At 57.1% G+C, this 16,674-nt stretch overlaps 3 protein-coding genes across 4 annotated transcripts in view; 1 reads left to right on the top strand and 2 right to left on the bottom strand.

Moving 5' to 3' along the window:
• PRKCSH (PRKCSH beta subunit of glucosidase II) overlaps nucleotides 1-16,674 on the bottom strand; it is a 124,243-nt gene that overhangs the window by 31,983 nt on the left and 75,586 nt on the right. The window lies entirely within an intron of this gene.
• ELOF1 (elongation factor 1) lies at nucleotides 1,134-6,081 on the top strand. 2 transcript variants are annotated; one of them, XM_082622047.1, is made up of 5 exons: nucleotides 1,134-1,226; nucleotides 3,685-3,818; nucleotides 4,000-4,070; nucleotides 4,313-4,418; nucleotides 5,359-6,081. In XM_082622047.1, the coding sequence occupies exons 2-4, from the start codon at nucleotides 3,703-3,705 to the stop codon at nucleotides 4,375-4,377; spliced, it is 252 nt and encodes an 83-aa protein (XP_082478173.1). In that variant the 5' UTR covers nucleotides 1,134-1,226; nucleotides 3,685-3,702; the 3' UTR covers nucleotides 4,378-4,418; nucleotides 5,359-6,081. The 2 variants fall into 2 exon arrangements, with proteins under 2 accessions (XP_082478173.1, XP_082478172.1); XM_082622046.1 differs by lacking the exon at nucleotides 1,134-1,226 and adding an exon at nucleotides 1,280-1,432.
• On the bottom strand, nucleotides 8,130-14,839 carry CNN1 (calponin 1). The gene is made up of 7 exons (XM_082623840.1): nucleotides 14,680-14,839; nucleotides 12,565-12,686; nucleotides 10,131-10,197; nucleotides 9,884-10,021; nucleotides 9,579-9,689; nucleotides 8,944-9,090; nucleotides 8,130-8,863 (listed from the first exon to the last, which is right to left on the bottom strand). The coding sequence occupies exons 1-7, from the start codon at nucleotides 14,740-14,742 to the stop codon at nucleotides 8,618-8,620; spliced, it is 894 nt and encodes a 297-aa protein (XP_082479966.1). The 5' UTR covers nucleotides 14,743-14,839; the 3' UTR covers nucleotides 8,130-8,617.

Genomic DNA, 16,674 nt, shown 5'->3' with positions numbered 1-16,674 from the left:
GGAAATACATGGATAGATCTCTTGACAAGTTATTTTCCTAAACGCTCCAATGAAAGAGCTCTTATCAAGATTGCGAGGGACCAAATACTTGCCAAAGTCAACAGTCAATTCTCTTTCCTCACCTTACTCAAACTCGCAGCCACATGTGACACAGCTGATCACTCTCCTCGTCTTGAAATACCTGCCTCTGGAGGCTTCTGGGAGAGGGCAACCCACGTCTCCACCCTTGACACTCCTCTCTCCTTCACTCCCTCTTAAGTTCGATAGGTGCTACTTCTGTCTGTGTGACTTCCACTCAGGCTTTGGATTCCATCCTGAGCATCGGCCTCCCAGGGAAGCCTTCTCTAACCTCTCGTACTAGTTTGGCAGCCCCCTCCACCATCACACGCTCTGAGATCCACACACTCCCCTCTGCTGCGCTGAACAGTGTAGCAACTGATCCTTTGTATTTCTGTCCAGCCTCTTCGCTACATCGTGGGAATTGTGGAGCTTTGTTTTCCCCTCCCCCAGCCCCTACCTGCCTGTCCAAACTCATGTATTATAACTTCGGCACCCAAAGTGTGGTCCCGCAGGCCAACAGCACGTATGGCACTGGGGACCTAGTGAGAAAGTCAGACTTCCAGGCCCCACTCCTGACCTAATGAACCAGAACCTGAATTATAGTAAGATCCACAGGTTCTTGTTAAAGTTTGAGAAGAGCTTCTTACAAGCTTCCCCCGTTAACTCTGATTCAGCCATACTGGTATCTGCCGTTTCTTAGCACTGAGATATGTGAATGTGCCCAACATCGGGGAGACCCAGGTGAGCTGCGAGGAGCTGGGGCTTGAAGTGGGAGAGAAGGCACGTGAAGATGCTGCAGCCATGGGAGAGGCTGCCTTTCCAGTGCTGCTATGGCCCGGCCCACCGCTCCTGAAACGCAGGAACTGCCACCGCGGAAGCTCACTAGAAGTAGCGTCCACTTGAGCACCAATTGTGAAATGCGGTCCAGCCCTCGCGCACGCGCACTGCGATCCCGCCTCCGGGCCCGGAACGAGACTACAGAGAAGACGTGTTCTCTGTGCGTGCGCACACAGACACTGGAGGAGGCGAGGCTTACTCGCTGGGAGGTCCCGGCCTCGGGTGGGTGAGACTGAAAGGGAAGGGAGGGATTTCCGCTTCCGCCGGGAGCCGGAAGTCACTGTCTCCCGGGTGAACGAGGCTGTCGCAAAGAGCGTCGGCGAGTGCAGGTGAACGTTCGCGCGGGCGGGCTTTGGGGTCGGGTGGGACTGGGCGCTCTGCGACTCCGGGGCGCTGACGGGGTCCTGGAGGAGGCGCCGAGGGCCCAGGGCTTGGGGGGCGGCCCATCGGGGAACTTGACTCCCCCGGGTCCCAGCCCGCTGTTCGGGGGCCTGGCTTCTACCGGCGGCCGGCGGGAGGCGACGCCGAAGCCATGGTGAGCCTGGAAGGACGGCCCACCCGCCTCCTCTTGAGTCCCGGAAGGGTCGGTGTCTGATCCCTTTTCCAGCCCCCACCTTGTCGCGCTTTGGACTTAGATCGCCACAGAAGTACAGTCCGAGGCCCCTGGAGTTTTATGTGCAGGCCAGACACCGTTTTCTGGAGTGTGGTTGGCGGGTGCTGTAGTCACCGGGGAAAATGAGATTCTGGGGCCCACCTGTAGCTTCTGATTCAGACTTGTTTATATTCAACAGTTATTGAGCTCTTAATGCATACCAGGTACTGTGCGTGCTGGGGATTCAGCAGTGGGCAAATCCTGCTCCCACCCGAACCCGCAGAACTGACATTCTAGTGCGGGGAGATCTGGGGTTAGGTTCAGAAATCTGCATTTTTTGAGCACCCCCAGGTGATTCTGGTGCAGGTGGTAACCAGGGCCAGGCTTTGGGGGAAAAAATTCAACAGAACACTACCCTGTACCCCCGAAAGTGAGAGCCTGGGCTGCAGAACTGGCTACGCCTTACTAAAGCCTACTGGGTCTTGTAGGGTCTGGCTGCTGCTCTTCTGTTGCATCTCACACCCATCTCCCTATTACTCGCTGGGCTTCAGCTTTACCAGTCTTCTTTCTTTTTCTCAAGAAAAGCTTCTTCTGCCTTGGAGCCTTTGCAGTTGTTATTCCCTCTGCCTGGACTACCATGCATGGTCGCCTTCTCTTATTCAGGCCTCAGCTTAAATGACTCTTACCCAAGGGTTCTTCCAGCTCCACCCTTAAGTAGCCCCGTCCCAGAAGTGTTCACTTAGCCCTGTTTCATTAACCTCATAGCACTTACCAGTATTGGAAATTATCTCCCTTATTAGTTAGCTGAAGGGTCTGTCTTCCTCCGCTAGAATATCAGTTGCACAAGAGCAGATACCTTGCCTGCCTTGATGGCAGCAGTGCTGTGGTTTACTGTAGGCCTGGCATTGGTCGTTCATTCATTCAGTAAATCTCTGTTGAGAGCCAGCTCTGTGCCATGAGCTGTTCTAGGCGCTGGGGGTACAAAGAAAAGACAGAAATCCCTGCCCTCGAGGAATTCACATTTGGAGGGTGCCGGTCAGAGTTAGAGACGCAGGGAGACCAGTGAGGATGCTGTTGTGATAATACAGGCCAGAGATGACTGGGACTCAAGACTCAGACCACGGAGCTGGCCCTGGGAGTGGTGAGAAGTGGTCAGATGCTGGATGTCTTTTAAAGGTAGAACAGTAGGGTCAGGATGGGATAAGGGGTGTGAGAGAGGGCGAAAGGAATTGAGGATGAGCCTAAGGTTTTTGGAAAGATGGACTTGCTGCCTGTGGGACAACCCATTGAGGTGTTCGGAGCTCAGTTTTGGACAGGTTCTGTTTAAACGTTTGGTAGCACCGGGTAGGAGTGTGGTTGAGGCAGGTGGCCAGGGGAGCCTGCAGTTCAGAGAAGACATCGGTGTAGAGGAGGCATCTGAAGCCCTGACGCTGGGTGAGATCTCCGTGGAAATGAATGGAGATGGAGAGGGGAGGGGTCCAAAGACTGAGCTTGTGGACTCACCAACATTAGCGAATTGACGGGGTGAGGATGGGGTTGCAGCAGCATCAGGGACTGCAAGAAGCTGCCACTGAGGAGGGTGGGAGATCCCTGTGAGAATGGTGGGAGGAGGAACCGGTGTGTCCAGTACTCTGAGGAGTGAGGACTGCCCCTTGGGGTGGACAGCATGGAAGGGGCTGTGGAGAGAGGGTAGGAGGGAACACAGGCAGCTCTGCTAGAAAAGCTCACAGAGAACGAAGGGGTGGTTTTTAATGATGGGAGAGGTCATAACAAGTGTGTTTGTTAATGATCCAGTAGAGAGAGAAAATGTGATGTTGGGATCCAAGGCACAAGGTAGCAAATTGTTTTTGTGGGGAGCATGGACGTTCTTCCATAGCAAAGGAGAGAAGGTCGAGTGGGTGGTCCTGGGGACTTGTGGATTGTGGATGTTGTCTGACTGCTTCTGTTTACTCAGTGAATTGGAAGCACCGTTAGTTAAGAACAAGGATGTTGCATACAGAGTGGTCTTAAGTATAAATGAAACTCTGGTCTTTATCTGGCAGGCTGCTGACCCCCGCTGTCACGGAAGAATGATGCCAGAATCAGGGTGGGGCGGGGGGCAGGGGGGAGGACCACTTGACCGCTTCCTAGAGCGTCGAGCCGGAGGGATGCGTGGGTCCCACGAGTCGCTGACTTCTGCCCCCATCCTCCCACAGGTTTGCCCTCCTGCAGACATGGGGCGCAGAAAGTCAAAACGGAAGCCACCCCCCAAGAAGAAGATGACAGGCACCCTAGAGACCCAGTTCACCTGCCCCTTCTGCAACCACGAGAAGTCTTGTGACGTGAAAATGTGAGCGGGGCCCAGGATCCTGCCTCACGGGGCCGGCCCTCTCCTTCCTCAGTCGGGAGGTGGCTTCCCCCCCACCCCCACTGTCTTCCATTCTGTCCCCAGCCTTCCTGGTTAGGGGCATCGTCACCCACAGACACAGGCCCCTTTGTTCACTAAGTCCCTGCATCTCCTCCTGTTCCAGGGACCGGGCCCGCAACACCGGAGTCATCTCTTGTACCGTGTGCCTGGAAGAATTCCAGACGCCCATCACTTGTATCCTTGGGAACCCGGGCTTTTCCCAGGGGATGGGGGTGGGGCGTCAGGGCTGCTCAAGGGCATCCAGCCCTGCTGTGTGCCCTGGTGGTGTGGCCACCAAGAGGAACCAGTGCCACGTGCTGACTTAACAGGGTGACAGGCTTCAGGGCAAGGGTCTGGCTAACAGTAGCGTGAGCAGCAGAAGTATGTATAGGAAAGGGGTCCAGTGCTACCAGTTGCCCTTGACCTCAGCGGCTCAGATCTGTCGGAACCAGTGGACGTGTACAGTGATTGGATAGATGCCTGCGAGGCAGCCAATCAGTAACAACGCAGAGGACCCACTCCCTTGGCAGCCTCACCCGCTGGGTACCAATCCAGAGACATTCCAGGGTTCAGGGTGTGGGTCCAGGGCCTCTGCAGCCCTGTGTGTGTGTGTGGAGTGGGTGTGGGCATGGGTGTGAGTGGGTGTGGCTGCAGGTGTGACGGGAGGGGGGGTGTCCTTGTGGGCATGGGGTAGAGTTGAAGGGTTGCTGGGCCCCAGGGGCCTGAACTGCCTCCCTTGGCTCCGAAAGCCTTTGACTTGCTCCCTCCTCTGGCACCTGGCCCCCTGGCTCTGGGGCCCTGGCTCCTTCAGGGACCTGTGTCCTGACATCGTAGGTGAGGGCAAGCCCAGCAGAGGCTGCCTCGGGACTCTCCAGCGTCGTCCCCCACCTTACCAGCACTTGTCCATTTGAACTGGACCGACTGCTTATCCTCCTTCCCTGCCTTCCAAGGCCTGTGGCCTGGGATTCAGGCCACAGCCCCACAGCCCCCTGGCAGGGCGGCCTGTTTTCACGTTTGGCCACTTTTGTAGAGGAGGGAGGGGCTGGGTTGGGGATAGCTGTCAGTCACCAGCCCTTAAATAAAGCAGCCAACGCAAAACTCCCAGCTCTCTGGTTTCCTGGGCTCTGGGTCAGACCCAGGGGCTCAATGAGGAATGGGGGAGACTGAGGCATTCAGAGGTGGCCTGGCGGGCCATTGGAAGGGGTCAGTCCTTCAAACTGTCCAACGTTTATCCACTCTACAAGCATTCAAGGTGAAACCAGGGCAGTGCTGGGCTCAGGGGACAGGGATGAACCCACAGACATCTGGCCAGGCGTTTACAGTCACAGCAGAAACTGGGGCCAGCAGAGCCCAGGGTGGGGATTGGTGGGGGGGGGTCAGAGAAGGCTTCCTGGGGGACAGCCTGAAGGAGCTAAGGCTCAGGGGCCACACTGTGCCAGAGGCCAATGTCAGGTTTGCCTGCCTTGCCCCCATGTCGCAACAGCCGCCCTGAGGAAGGAAGATGCTCAGATGCTCGCAGATGAGGAAACAGGCCCAAGACAGGAGGTCACCGGCCAAAGGTCCCACAGCCAGAAGACTGCACGGCCGGGCCTTGAACCCAGGAGGCCTGGCTTCACAGCCCAGCGTCTTACTTCCTCCTGAGTCCAGGGTCCAGGCTAAGGGAACAGCTCCTGGCTTCCTGGGGGGTGGGGGGCGGTGGGGGGCACTGGAGAAGAGTAAGGGACCCTTGTCCTAGGGTCGCAAGGAGTCTCTCGGAAGGCTGGAGGTGGAGCCAGATGCACGTGGAGGGTGTAAGAAGAAATACTAGGGCTTTGTCCCTGGCTCCTGGCAGGAAGCTTCTAAAACCCTTGGAATTTCCTGAGCAACTGGAGTACTTTTTGTCATCCATAAAGAGCCCCTTTTGATCACAGGTGAGATTATGCTAATGAAGTGACTTAGAGTGGGGCCCTAGATAGTCTCAGGAAGGGGCAGGATGCAGAGTAGGAACTCAGTCAGCCACGCCCACCAACCTTCGGGAAAGGGACCCACAGATGAAGGACAAGATTTGGTGAGCTTCCACCCTTGGTGAACACGGAGGTGCTGGGACACTTGGAGAGGGCGTGGGAGCTCCACCCTCCTTCCCCATACCTTGCCCTAGGCATCTCTTCCATCTGGCTCCTCCCAGGTTATATCCTTTTATAATAAACCAGTGATGTAATAAGTAAAATGTTTCTCCGAGTTCTGTGTGCCACTCTAGTAAATTAACCAAATCTGAGAAGGGGGTGGGGGGAACCCCCAATCTCCAGCTGGTTGCTCAGAAGCACAGGTAACAACCTGCACTTGTGATTGGCAGCTTAAGTGGGGGAGGGGCAGTCTTGGACAGAACCCTCCTCCCGTGGGAGCTGATGCTTTCTCAGGTAGAGAGTGTCAGAACTGAGTTAATTGCTTGGTGGTATTGGAAAAAACACCTTAACAAGGCTGATGGTGAGACCCCAGATGGTCTCGTGGTGTGGAGGTCCTGACACTCTGGCAGTGTGGGGCAGGTCCATCTCCTCAACCTGGCCTCGTGAGCCTGGGCAGCAAGTGACTTGTGCTTTTGCTTCCTCGTTGGTACAGTGGGAGGGATGATGGAACCTTCCTCCCAGGGCCACGCTGAGGATGGAGGCACCTATCATTCCTGGCACGGTTTGAACAGACTCAGACCCACCAGGGCAGCGAGGGATATGAATGGCCAAGAAGATGCTGACCAGGCCAGAAGCCCTGGCCACCAGGCCCAGCCACTGGGTCTGGCATGTGTCCCCCAGGGCCCTCTCTACCCTGACATACCCTTCCTTGGTGCTCCCACCTCCCCCTCCAAGGCCCCAGGTGGGGTCCCGTGGCCGAGGCAGGACCCAGCGGACACAGGCAGAGTGGTGGACAGGCGTCGGGGGTGGGGGGGCGGGGGATGCCCTCTGGGGTCCAGGGAAAGGGGGCTCCTGCCAACCAGGGCCCGCCCACCCCAGTCTTACAGACCAAGTGCTAATATGGTGCTGTTTTCCCAAGAAAGCAGGGCCCTAAGCCAGGCATGGATCCTCAGCATAGCTTCCCCGAGCTGGCCCCATGGTAGCAGGACTTTGGGTAGCAGGACTTAGGGTAGCCAGGCCAAGAGCGCCTGGAATCCAGTTTACGAGGCCCCAGGGGCCGTGTGCGTCTGTGTGAGTGCGTCTTCTGATGTCTGTCTCTGCAGGTCCCCACATTCCAGCCTCGCCCCCTGCCCTGGGAAGGGAAGGGGAGAAGACTGCTGTGCCCCCAGCATGGCCGCATCCTCTCGTTGGAACCCTGGCATTTGATGGCTTCTGGGCAGGATAGCTGGGGCCCACATCACCGGGAGAGCAGGGTCCCCTCTGAAATGTGGGGAGGTTGGGACCTTGTCCAGACTTCTGGGATCCTGGGCTGGCAGGCCAGGCACCTGGGCCAGCTGCACCCTGCAGTCAGCTACTTAACTGCTCTGTGCCAGTTGGTAAAGGGCCATTGCCAAAGTGCCTCCACTGTGCCCATCCAAAGTGGGCACATCTTTCCAAAGTGCCCATCTTTCCCCACTGCCCTGTCCCCTCCCACCTTCCCACAGTCTACTTCAGGGATAAAGGGTTCTCCCTGCCCACAGGGGCCTCCAGGACCTGGCTGGTTGTCCATTCTCATGGCCAGTACAAAATGTCATCCCCTGTCTGGAGGCATCATTTCATTTAAGCTCCCTGTGACCCCACAAGGTTCCATGTCCTCATTTTCCTAATGCAAACAGGCCTAGGGAAGGGAAGTGACTTGCTCAAGGTCACCTAGCTGGCAAGCTGCAGAACTGTGATTTACATCCCATCTAGCCCGTCCCGGCGCTTGGCCTCAACGCAACCCACAGGCCCCCAGAGAAGGTACATGGGTGCTGAGCCTGTGTGTGTGTATGTGTATTGTGTACCTGTGTGAGGGTTTATGTTTTTATGTGCCTTGAGTAGAAGTGTGTACTGCATGTGTATCTGTGTGTGAAAGGGTATGTGCACTAAGGCTGTAGAGAGCGTGTGTACACCATACACACGAAGTGTGCGTGCGTGTGGATTTTGTGTGTGAGTCGGTGGGTGCCATCCTGGGTCCAGCGAGCTCTGTGAGCTCTGTGTATCTTAGGGTGCATGTGAGTGTGTGTGCCTGTGCAGATGTGTGTGTGGGAGATGGGGTATATCTGAGCAAGGCCACTTACGCATGTGCTAGAGCCACACAGCCTCTGTGACAGAGCAGCCCTGAGTCCTCAGATGACTTTACAGCCATTTATTGTGCTCCAGTGAAGTAGAAAAAGAAAGTGCTCGCGTTACAAACACCGCTGTCACATCCCTTAACGCCAGCTGCAAACCAAACCGCGTGTGTCCGCTGGGGGTCTGGGCATGCAGTTTGCTCCCACTGTGGGAATGGGGGAGGGGGGCGAGCCTGGGCTCTGGGGGCTTCGCTTGGGGGGGCTTCTTGTCCTAGGGGGACCCACCTGTGGGGAGTGGGGGACAGCGGGGTAGCTTTGCTCAGTGCGTCCTTTGGGCGCTGTTGGGAACACCCGGCTCTATGTTGGACCCAGGGAGGAGCCCCCTTCCCCCCCACAGGCCCCCCCCAGTCTGCTCCCCCCAAACGCTAACCCTGTAGGCAGGTGCCAGGGGGCTGGAGGAGCCATGCAGGGGGAGGGGGTCGGCGGGCCGGGCTGGGCCCTGCCAAGAGCAGCACCGGCCTCCCCGGGGGAAGGCGGGAGGCCCAGGGCCCTAGGCGGAGTTGTAGTAGTTGTGTGGGTGGTGGTCGTGGGCAGGCTCGCCCAGCTCCGGGTACTCGGGCATCAGGCAGTACTTGGGGTCGTAGACCTGGCGGGGCAGCCCATACACCGTCATGCCCCGCTGCGAGGCCCCCTTGTTGCTGCCCATCTGCAGGCTGACATTGAGCATGTCGCAGTGCTCCATGCCCAGCCCCGGCTCGAAGATCTGCCGCTTGGTCCCGGGAGCAGTCATGCCGGCCTGCGGAGGGCAGTGCAGTCAGGCCAAGGGGACGGCGAGGGCCACAGCCCCACCAGCCCGCCCCATGGCCCCCCACACACCTGGCTGGCTCCCTTGTTGGTGCCCATCTGTAGGCTGATGGTGGCCTGGTCCAGGGGCTGGTCTGTGCCCAGCTTGGGGTCGTAGAGGTGGCGCCGGGTGCCGTAGGCTGTCATGCCCTGCTGGCTGGCAAACTTGTTGGTGCCCATCTAGGGAGCCAGAACGAGAATCACCCCGAGGCTTACAAATCTCACGGTGGGCCACGAGATGTAATTCATGTCAGCAGGCACTTACGTGGCCCTCTAATGAGGCACTGTTTCCACCCTCAGGCTACAGACTGGAAACTGAGGCCCAGAGAAGGTGGGTCACATGACTGATAGGTGGCCTGACTTTCAGGGTTCAAGTTCCAGCCCGGCCACTCATCACGTGGGCAATCCTGGCAAGTAAGCTATCTTCTCCAGGCCTCAGTTTTCCCGTCTGTATAAAGAGTATGCTCATAACAGTACCCACCCCCTAGAGCTGTCAGAGGAGTGAGTTAGGGTATGGAAAAATGCCAAGTGTGTAGTCTAGTAAAGGCCAAATATGCTGCCACTCCCCTGCCAAAGCCTGCAGGGACCAGGGTGCCCTCCCAGCCTCCTCCACTCCCTGACCCTCTGCTCAGCTCAGCAGTGAGGCCCAGGTGAAGAAGGGGCAGTACCTGCAGCCCAATGATGTTCCGCCCTTCTCTTAGCTTCTCTGGCTCAAATTTCCGTTCCTGCTTCTCTGCGTATTTCACTCCCACGTTCACCTTGTTCCCTTTCGTCTTGGCCTGGGGAGGGCGAGGGGGGCAGGGACTGACAAGGAAGCCCCTGGGCCACACTGTCCCCTCGGAGACCGTGAGTAGCACCTGCTTTCCCCCTGCCACCCACGCGGGGCTCAGAGGGCACAAGTGGCCCCACCCGCATCCCAGCCCCGAGTGCTGGCAGCCCCCTGGCCCCATGCCCACCCTTCAGCCACGCTCACCATGCTGGCCAGGGCCAGGAGGGTGGACTGCACTTGGGTGTGGTTGGTGTTCTCGAACAGGTCGTTGGCCTCAAAGATGTCGTGGGGCCTCACCCCATACTTGGTGATGGCCTTGATGAAGTTGCCGATGTTCTCCAGCTGGAGGGGAGCCGGTAGCAGTCAGGGGTGGGAGGGGAGTGGGGGTCTGGATGGAGCTCTGAGGGGCTATGGGCCAGGGGTCGAAAGAGTTAAGAGAGTCTGGGCTCACCTGGTGCCAATTCTGGGTGGACTCATTGACCTTCTTCACAGAGCCTGGCTGGAGCTTATTGATGAACCTGCAAGGCGCAGGGGAGGGCACTGAGGAAGGGGACCCCTACTGCCCCCACCCAAGCCCAGCCCAGCGGGACAAGGGGTCAGGATGACAGTCAGTGGGCGCTATCCTTTTCTCTGTTTCCCACTGCAGTCAGCCCCCAGCTGCAGCCCCACCACAGACCATCCGCACACACAGGCAGGACCCAGATGGGAAACCAACCCCAGGGAGCTAGACTCGTTCAGGTCAGAAAGTCTCCCGATGGAGGGTGTAGGGGAGTCTCCTGGGTGCACCTGCCTCGCTCGTGACCATGTTTCAATCTCCTTTTCTTTTGCGAACCGCTACACCTCGGAGGGCCCACAGCTCAGAACTGGGGCCTCTTCTCTGGCTACACTCACCCCCTTGATCTCATCCAGTCTCTTGGCATTTTTTTTTTTTTTTTGGCCACGCTGCGCGACGTGGGATCTTAGTTCCCCAACCAGGGATCGAACCCGTGCCCCCTGCAGTGGAAGCGCAGAGTCTGAACCACTGGACGGCCAGGGAAGTCCTCTCTTGACTTTAAATGCCGTTCATATGCCAATAACTCCCCAACATCTTCCTGCAGCCCACCGCTTACTCCATTCCAGCTCCCCACATGGGTGTCTCAAATCAAATGTACCCTACCTGGACTCTTGACACCCACTTCCCCCCGACAGAACTCCCTCCATCCTCCCCGGCTCAGTAAACCCAGCCCTCCAGGTCTCAGACAAAGCCCTCCGCCGCCCTTGACTCTCCTCTCCCTCTCTCTCACCCCCACATTCCATCCCTCAGCAATTCCTTTTACTCTGCCTCCTGAAGACTTCCAGAAGCCCACTTCCGCCCTGCTCTGAGCCACCAGTGTCTCTTTCCTGGGCTCTTGCCTTGACCTACCCTTGGGCTCCCAGCTTCCACCTCATCCCCTCCAGATGCTTGTCATCCCATGGCTAAAATGACCTTCTTAAAACAATTCCATTATGGTTTATCATAGGACATTAAATATAGTTCTCTGTGCTATACAGTAGGGCCTTGTATACTTTGCTGTACGGCAGAAATTAACACAACTGTAAATCAACTATACTTCAATTAAAAAAATTTTTTTTTCCAGTTACTCCCCAGTTCAAAGCACTCCCATGGTTTCCTATTGCCTTGAGAATAAAAGCCTAACTCCATAGCATGAAGGACGAAGAGGCCCTGTACCGTCTGGCCCCCAGCTAACTCCCTCCACTTTCCCTGATCACTGAGGCATGCTCCCACCCCAGGGCCTTTGCACTGGCTGTCCCCGCTGCCTGGCCCTCTCTTCCCTAAGATGTCCTGCCAGCAACTTCCCTCACTTCATCCGAGATTCTGCTTCAATATTACCTCTTCTGAAAGACCTCCCAGACCATTCTGTACAAAGCAGCTACCCTTCACCCCACGCCCCCCCCCCATCCTTCCCAGCTTGACTCTTCCTCATGGCACTTCCCACCACAGGCAAGTATGTGATTCTTTCATCAATTATTTGTTCAATCACCCCCACCAGGACTAAAGCTCTGTAAGCGCCCCAAGTCGAGTCTGTTTTGTTCACTATCCCCAGCGCCTAGACCTGGCTAGCACACAGCAGGTGCTCCATAAATGCACCTCCTCCATAAATGGGTGGGTGGCCCTGCACTCTTTAAGGCCTGGGATACCAGACCATCCCCCGATTCCTTGGATACGGTAGAACAACATCCCCCAGCCCCTCTCTTTCCAGCAGCTAGGGCTTGTTAACACTGTGCCTTCGGGAAGCTTCCCTAGCACAAGCTCTGGCTCTTAGGGTCACTCTGCCCTGGGTCAGACTCAGAGAAAAAGAAAGGACCCCAGCTGGGCTCAGGGCCCAGCCCAGAAATAGGGTTGCAGTGAAATCTAGGAGGTGGAATCTGGAATCGGGGCTTGGGAGCTGTTGAGGGTTTTCCTCTCCCTCAGTGATTAGGTTCTGAGAGGGGGAGAAAATCAGGGCCCACTTGAATTACTGTAGCACATCCCTCAGGTCACCAAGCCAGCAGTGGACAGCTGATGTGGCCCAGTGCCTTTTCGCCGTGACCTCCCTTTCTTGGGACTCTAGAGACCATACATGTGGCTGCCCCGTATGCGTGGCGGTTCAGACTCTAGATTCGGAAGTCATTTCTGTTGGAACAGCGTGGGACTTTGGGCGACGTGTTTTACCTGAGGCTCAGTTTTCTTTACTGTTAAATGGGCACAGTGATTATCTTTATATCTGATACCTCAAAACAAAGGTATCAGATATAACGTGCCCAATCCAGCTCTGAGCTCTTGGTCATTTGAGGGGCTCAGGTAGTAGAGATGAGGGGTTGGGGGCAGCCCAAGGCAGAGTCTGGGCCATGAGCGCCCCACTCACTCGCAAAGAATTATGCCGTCTTTGAGGCCGTCCATGAAGTTGTTGCCAATGCGGCGCCCTGTCACCCCCTCGATCCACTCTCGCAGCTCTTGTTCCCGCTGGTGGTCGTACTTCTGGGCCAGCTGCGGTGGGGGACACAGAGAAGGTGGTGAGGACACAGTGGGGAGCAGGGTTGGCTCCCAGGCCCAATCCAAGATTTCCTAGGTCTGATCTCTTCCCTCATCCCTTCCCAACTAAGGCAATTCTGTCCCAACGTCCAGTTGGTGGGTGGGGGATGTGCTGAGGGCCAGTGTTGAGGTGGCACCTGCCCAGGGGGCCATTCCAGGCATTCTGAGGTTTTGGCACCACCGAATGTGGATTAAGGGGTGGAGAATGAGATATTCAGAGCTGGGGGGCGGTGCCTGCCCTCGTGGTTCCCCCTCCAGACCAAACTTGGGGTTTAGCTTCCCCTGGCCCTGCCCCCCTCCTGGGAGCTTCAGGCAGGGGAGGAGGAGCCCTAAGGAGGTGCCCCCGGATGCCGCCTTGCAGGGGACTGCTCTGTCTTACATCTTTGTCTCAGTGTCTCTCCAGGTCCTCATCCCTGGGGCCCCCTCTCTGGCTCGGGGCGAGGGCCAGTCTTTGCCTTACTCCTGGCCCCATGCATGTCTGTATTTCTCTGTCTCTCTCCCCATGGCACGATGTCCTCAGTCTCTCTCCCAGCTCTGTCTGTCTTTCCTAGGCCCTGTCATCCTGTCCCCATCTCTTCGTGTCCGGCTGGGGGTGGGGCTCATAGCTCGTCCATCTCTGCTTTCGTAGGTCTCTCTCCATCTCTCCGAATCCAGGTTCCCTGCCTCGGGTGAGGATGGGGCTCAGCCGTCTCTCCGCCTCTCCATCCCTGTCTCAGTCTTATCTTGCTCCAGGCTCGCCCTCCCCCATCCGTCCCTCTCAAGTCTCAGGCTTCCAGTATCTCTGTGTCTCTCCCCGACCTCTCCTCTCCCACTTTGGCCCCCCTCCGTTTCCCCAGAACTCTCTACCCCAGCCCAGACAGGCTCCGGGCCCCTGGGAGACCCGGTCGCCCCTTCTCCTGGGGGAGGGGAAAGAGGAGGGGAGACGGCCCCCTCACCTGGCCCCGGCCTTGCCGCCCCCCTCCCCATCAACCCCGCTTTATAAAGCAAACCGGCCCTTATATAGCGCGGCCCCGCGGGCCGGGCTCGCGAGGCCGCCTTATATGGCGCGGCGGCTCCGCTCGGCTCCTGGGCCGGCGCTGGGGGGAGGGGGGGCGATGCTGGGATCTGTCTCCTGCCCGAGCACCGGCCCCCTCCTCCAGCCCCGAGGATCCCCCCGACCCAGGTTCCCAATCCCAGCTCCCCATTTCCTGCCTGTAGAACCCTGGGAAAAGCCACCCTGAGCCTCAGTGTTGCCCTCTGTCAAATGGGGCTGAGACTCCTCCCCGGGCATCGCTCAAGGGATTGTTCAAGTGGGTTGGGGACTTCAGGCTCGCTGCCCTGGAGAAGCTGATCCCATGGCGGGCACGGGCCACAAGTTCAGGGGCCCAGTTCTGAATCTCTCTTATATAGGACCTGAGCTACTTGCCTCTTCTTTCTGAACCCATCCATAGTATGAAGGCGATGTCCCCATGTCCTCCCACCTCCAGAATTAGGAGACCCCTGCTTCTTTCCCTAATGCCCACTCTCTGCCCATCCCCAGCTGTCTGTTTCCTTCACGATCTCCAACACCTTGGGGCCTCACCCCCCAGGAACCCCAGCTCTGGAGCACTCCGCAAATTCTTTGTCAGGCTAGGGGGTGTGGGCAAAATCAAGTCCTTCCCCAGACCCCCAGAAACAAAAAGGGTTAACAGGGGACTCTAATCAAGTGGGGTTTCACAATGGGCCAACCGCCTCAGTTTACCTGTGACTGCCTGCATGCCCCCCCATTTCACACCCCAACAGGAGCTAAGGGCTCTGGGATGCTCAGGCCAGGGAGGAAGGCAGCGCCTTCCCCATACTCGTCCTTTCTCTCTCTCAGGTTCCAAGTCATATGGGATAGGCAGGAAGGGGGTCCAGGGAACCCCAAGTGTGGGGCCTCTGGCCTGGCAGGGCAAGTGGGCCAGGTCACGGGGAGGCCCTCCAGCCCTACCTTGTTCTTGACCTCAGCTGACAGCCCGTAGGCGGGGCCTCGGTTGAAGTGAGCAGAGGACATGCTGGCTGACGGTGGACAGCGGAGGCAGCGGCGCTGAAGAAGGCGGCAGCAGCTGAAGCTCCGTCTGCACCCTCTTCCCTCCTCACATGTTTTTGAAGCTCGGGAGGCGGCCCAGGCCTCTTCCAAGGCCGTCCCATTGGCCATAGAGGCCTGCCAAGGGGCGGGGCGCCCCCCCACCTTGGCCAGCCCCCCTTCGTGATGTCAGGGCCTTGGTATTGGGAGCTGATTGTGTCATTGTTTCCACCTAGGGGGGCGGCCTGGGTTATTCTTTTTTGGGGCGGCGGGCAGCTTGGCCAGACAGAGACCAACCTTTCCCCACTCCCCACTGTTCATTAGGCCTCTGGCTGGGTCTCCTAGTCTCTTTGTGTCTGTCTCTGAGGCCATCTCCCCACATCTCTGAGGTCATCTTTCTTCGTTTCTCTCCTGTCTTGAGGCAGGACTACCACCTGTGGTAGTTTATGGAGCACCACCCTGGTTTTAAGTCCAGACACCAACAGTCTATAAATGTAGGCCAGCCCCTTCCCCTCTCTGAGCCTCTGTTGCCACACCTGTAAAATAGACTAATGATAGTGCCTGCTCATGAGGGTGTTGTGAGGATCAGAAGAAATAATGCCTGGGACTTCCCAGGTGGTCCAATGGTTAAGACTCTGTGCTTCCACTGAAGAAGGCATGGGTTCAGTCCCTAGTCAGGGAACTAAGATTCCGCAAGCTGGGTGGCGCAGCCAAGAAATAATGCCTCCAATATGCCCAGGCCAGTGCCTGGCACAGGGAATAGCAGTATTTCTGCTGAGAATCTGGCACCCCACTTCTGTCCCCTCCATCCCCTCATAAGGACCTGGGGGAGCAGAGACCCTGGATCTCACCCTCCCCATCCACCTGTGGGTTGCCTGAACCACGGAGTGGCTGTGTTAGTGGGTTCCAGGCCATGGACACCCCCATATATTCCTGTCCCAGCCAGGCTGGCCTGGAGGGAACACCTGCAAGCAGCCCTGCCTGTCCAGATCTCACCCCTGTACCATAGGGGTGGATGACATGCCCACGTCATGCCATGTATGTTTAGACCATGTTAGTGACACTTGGATAACATGTCAGCAACCATATCATACACTAATGATACAACAAGGACATGCAATTTGCTGGCCACATGCTAAGGGCACAGCCGTGATATACTAATAATGACAACAGCCCTTATGTTAGGCCCTGGTCCAAATGCTGTACATGTATCCACTCATACATACCTCACAACACCCTCAGAAGTGGGTGCTGCTATTATATGCACTTTACAGATGGGGAAACTGAGGCACAGGGGTGTGGAATCCCTTTCCCAGTGTCACACAGCTCACTAGTGACAGAGCAGAATTTGAACCCGGGCCTCTGCCCCTAATGCTATGAGGCTAAGGCAGGGTTTCTCAATCTTGCTACTGTTGACATCCCGGCTGGATGTCCTGGGCATTGCAGAACTTTAAGCAGCATCCCCAGCCTCTACCTACTCAGTGCCAGAAGCAACGCCCCCTCCCCACTTTAGTCTTTTTTGTTTTGTTTTGGCCGCACCGCATGGCATGCGGGATCTTAGTTCCCGACCAGGGATCGAACCCAAGCCCCCTGGGGGGTCTTAACCACTGGACCGCCAGGGAAGTCGTTCCTCCCTTCCCCCCGCCCCACCTTAGCCTTGGGGGTAGGGGTCGGCAGCAGATCGCTCCCATTTGAGAACGACTGGGCTAAGGCAACTACCGACAAGTTGATAGCGTGTAATGGTATATTGAAGATACGCTAAAATACATAAAATGAGCAAACAATTAGCTCCTACTGCGTACTGAGTGCTTTGGATCTGTTAACTCATTCCTCACAGCAGCCTTATGATGTGGGGTCTAAATGTTGCACAGAGAGGTGAAGCCGACTGCCCGCAGTCACGCAGCTCCAGGGTGGCGGAGC

Source organism: Mesoplodon mirus, assembly GCF_964341445.2.
Source record: "Mesoplodon mirus genome assembly, chromosome: 5".
NCBI lineage: Eukaryota > Metazoa > Chordata > Mammalia > Artiodactyla > Ziphiidae > Mesoplodon > Mesoplodon mirus.
This window is presented reverse-complemented; position numbering and strand designations above follow the sequence as displayed.

Excerpts from the sequence above, each read along its gene's own strand:
- ELOF1 (XM_082622046.1), top strand. Across the intron at positions 3,819-3,999 it reads AAGTCTTGTGACGTGAAAAT|GGACCGGGCCCGCAACACCG; the intron begins GTGAGCGGGGCC and ends CTCCTGTTCCAG. Across the intron at positions 4,071-4,312 it reads ATTCCAGACGCCCATCACTT|ATCTGTCGGAACCAGTGGAC; the intron begins GTATCCTTGGGA and ends TCAGCGGCTCAG.
- CNN1 (XM_082623840.1), bottom strand. The coding sequence starts at position 14,742 with ATGTCCTCTGCTCACTTCAACCGAGGCCCCGCCTACGGGCTGTCAGCT. Across the intron at positions 12,687-14,679 it reads CAGCTGAGGTCAAGAACAAG|CTGGCCCAGAAGTACGACCA; the intron begins GTAGGGCTGGAG and ends CCCCCACCGCAG. Across the intron at positions 10,198-12,564 it reads GACGGCATAATTCTTTGCGA|GTTCATCAATAAGCTCCAGC; the intron begins GTGAGTGGGGCG and ends TGCGCCTTGCAG.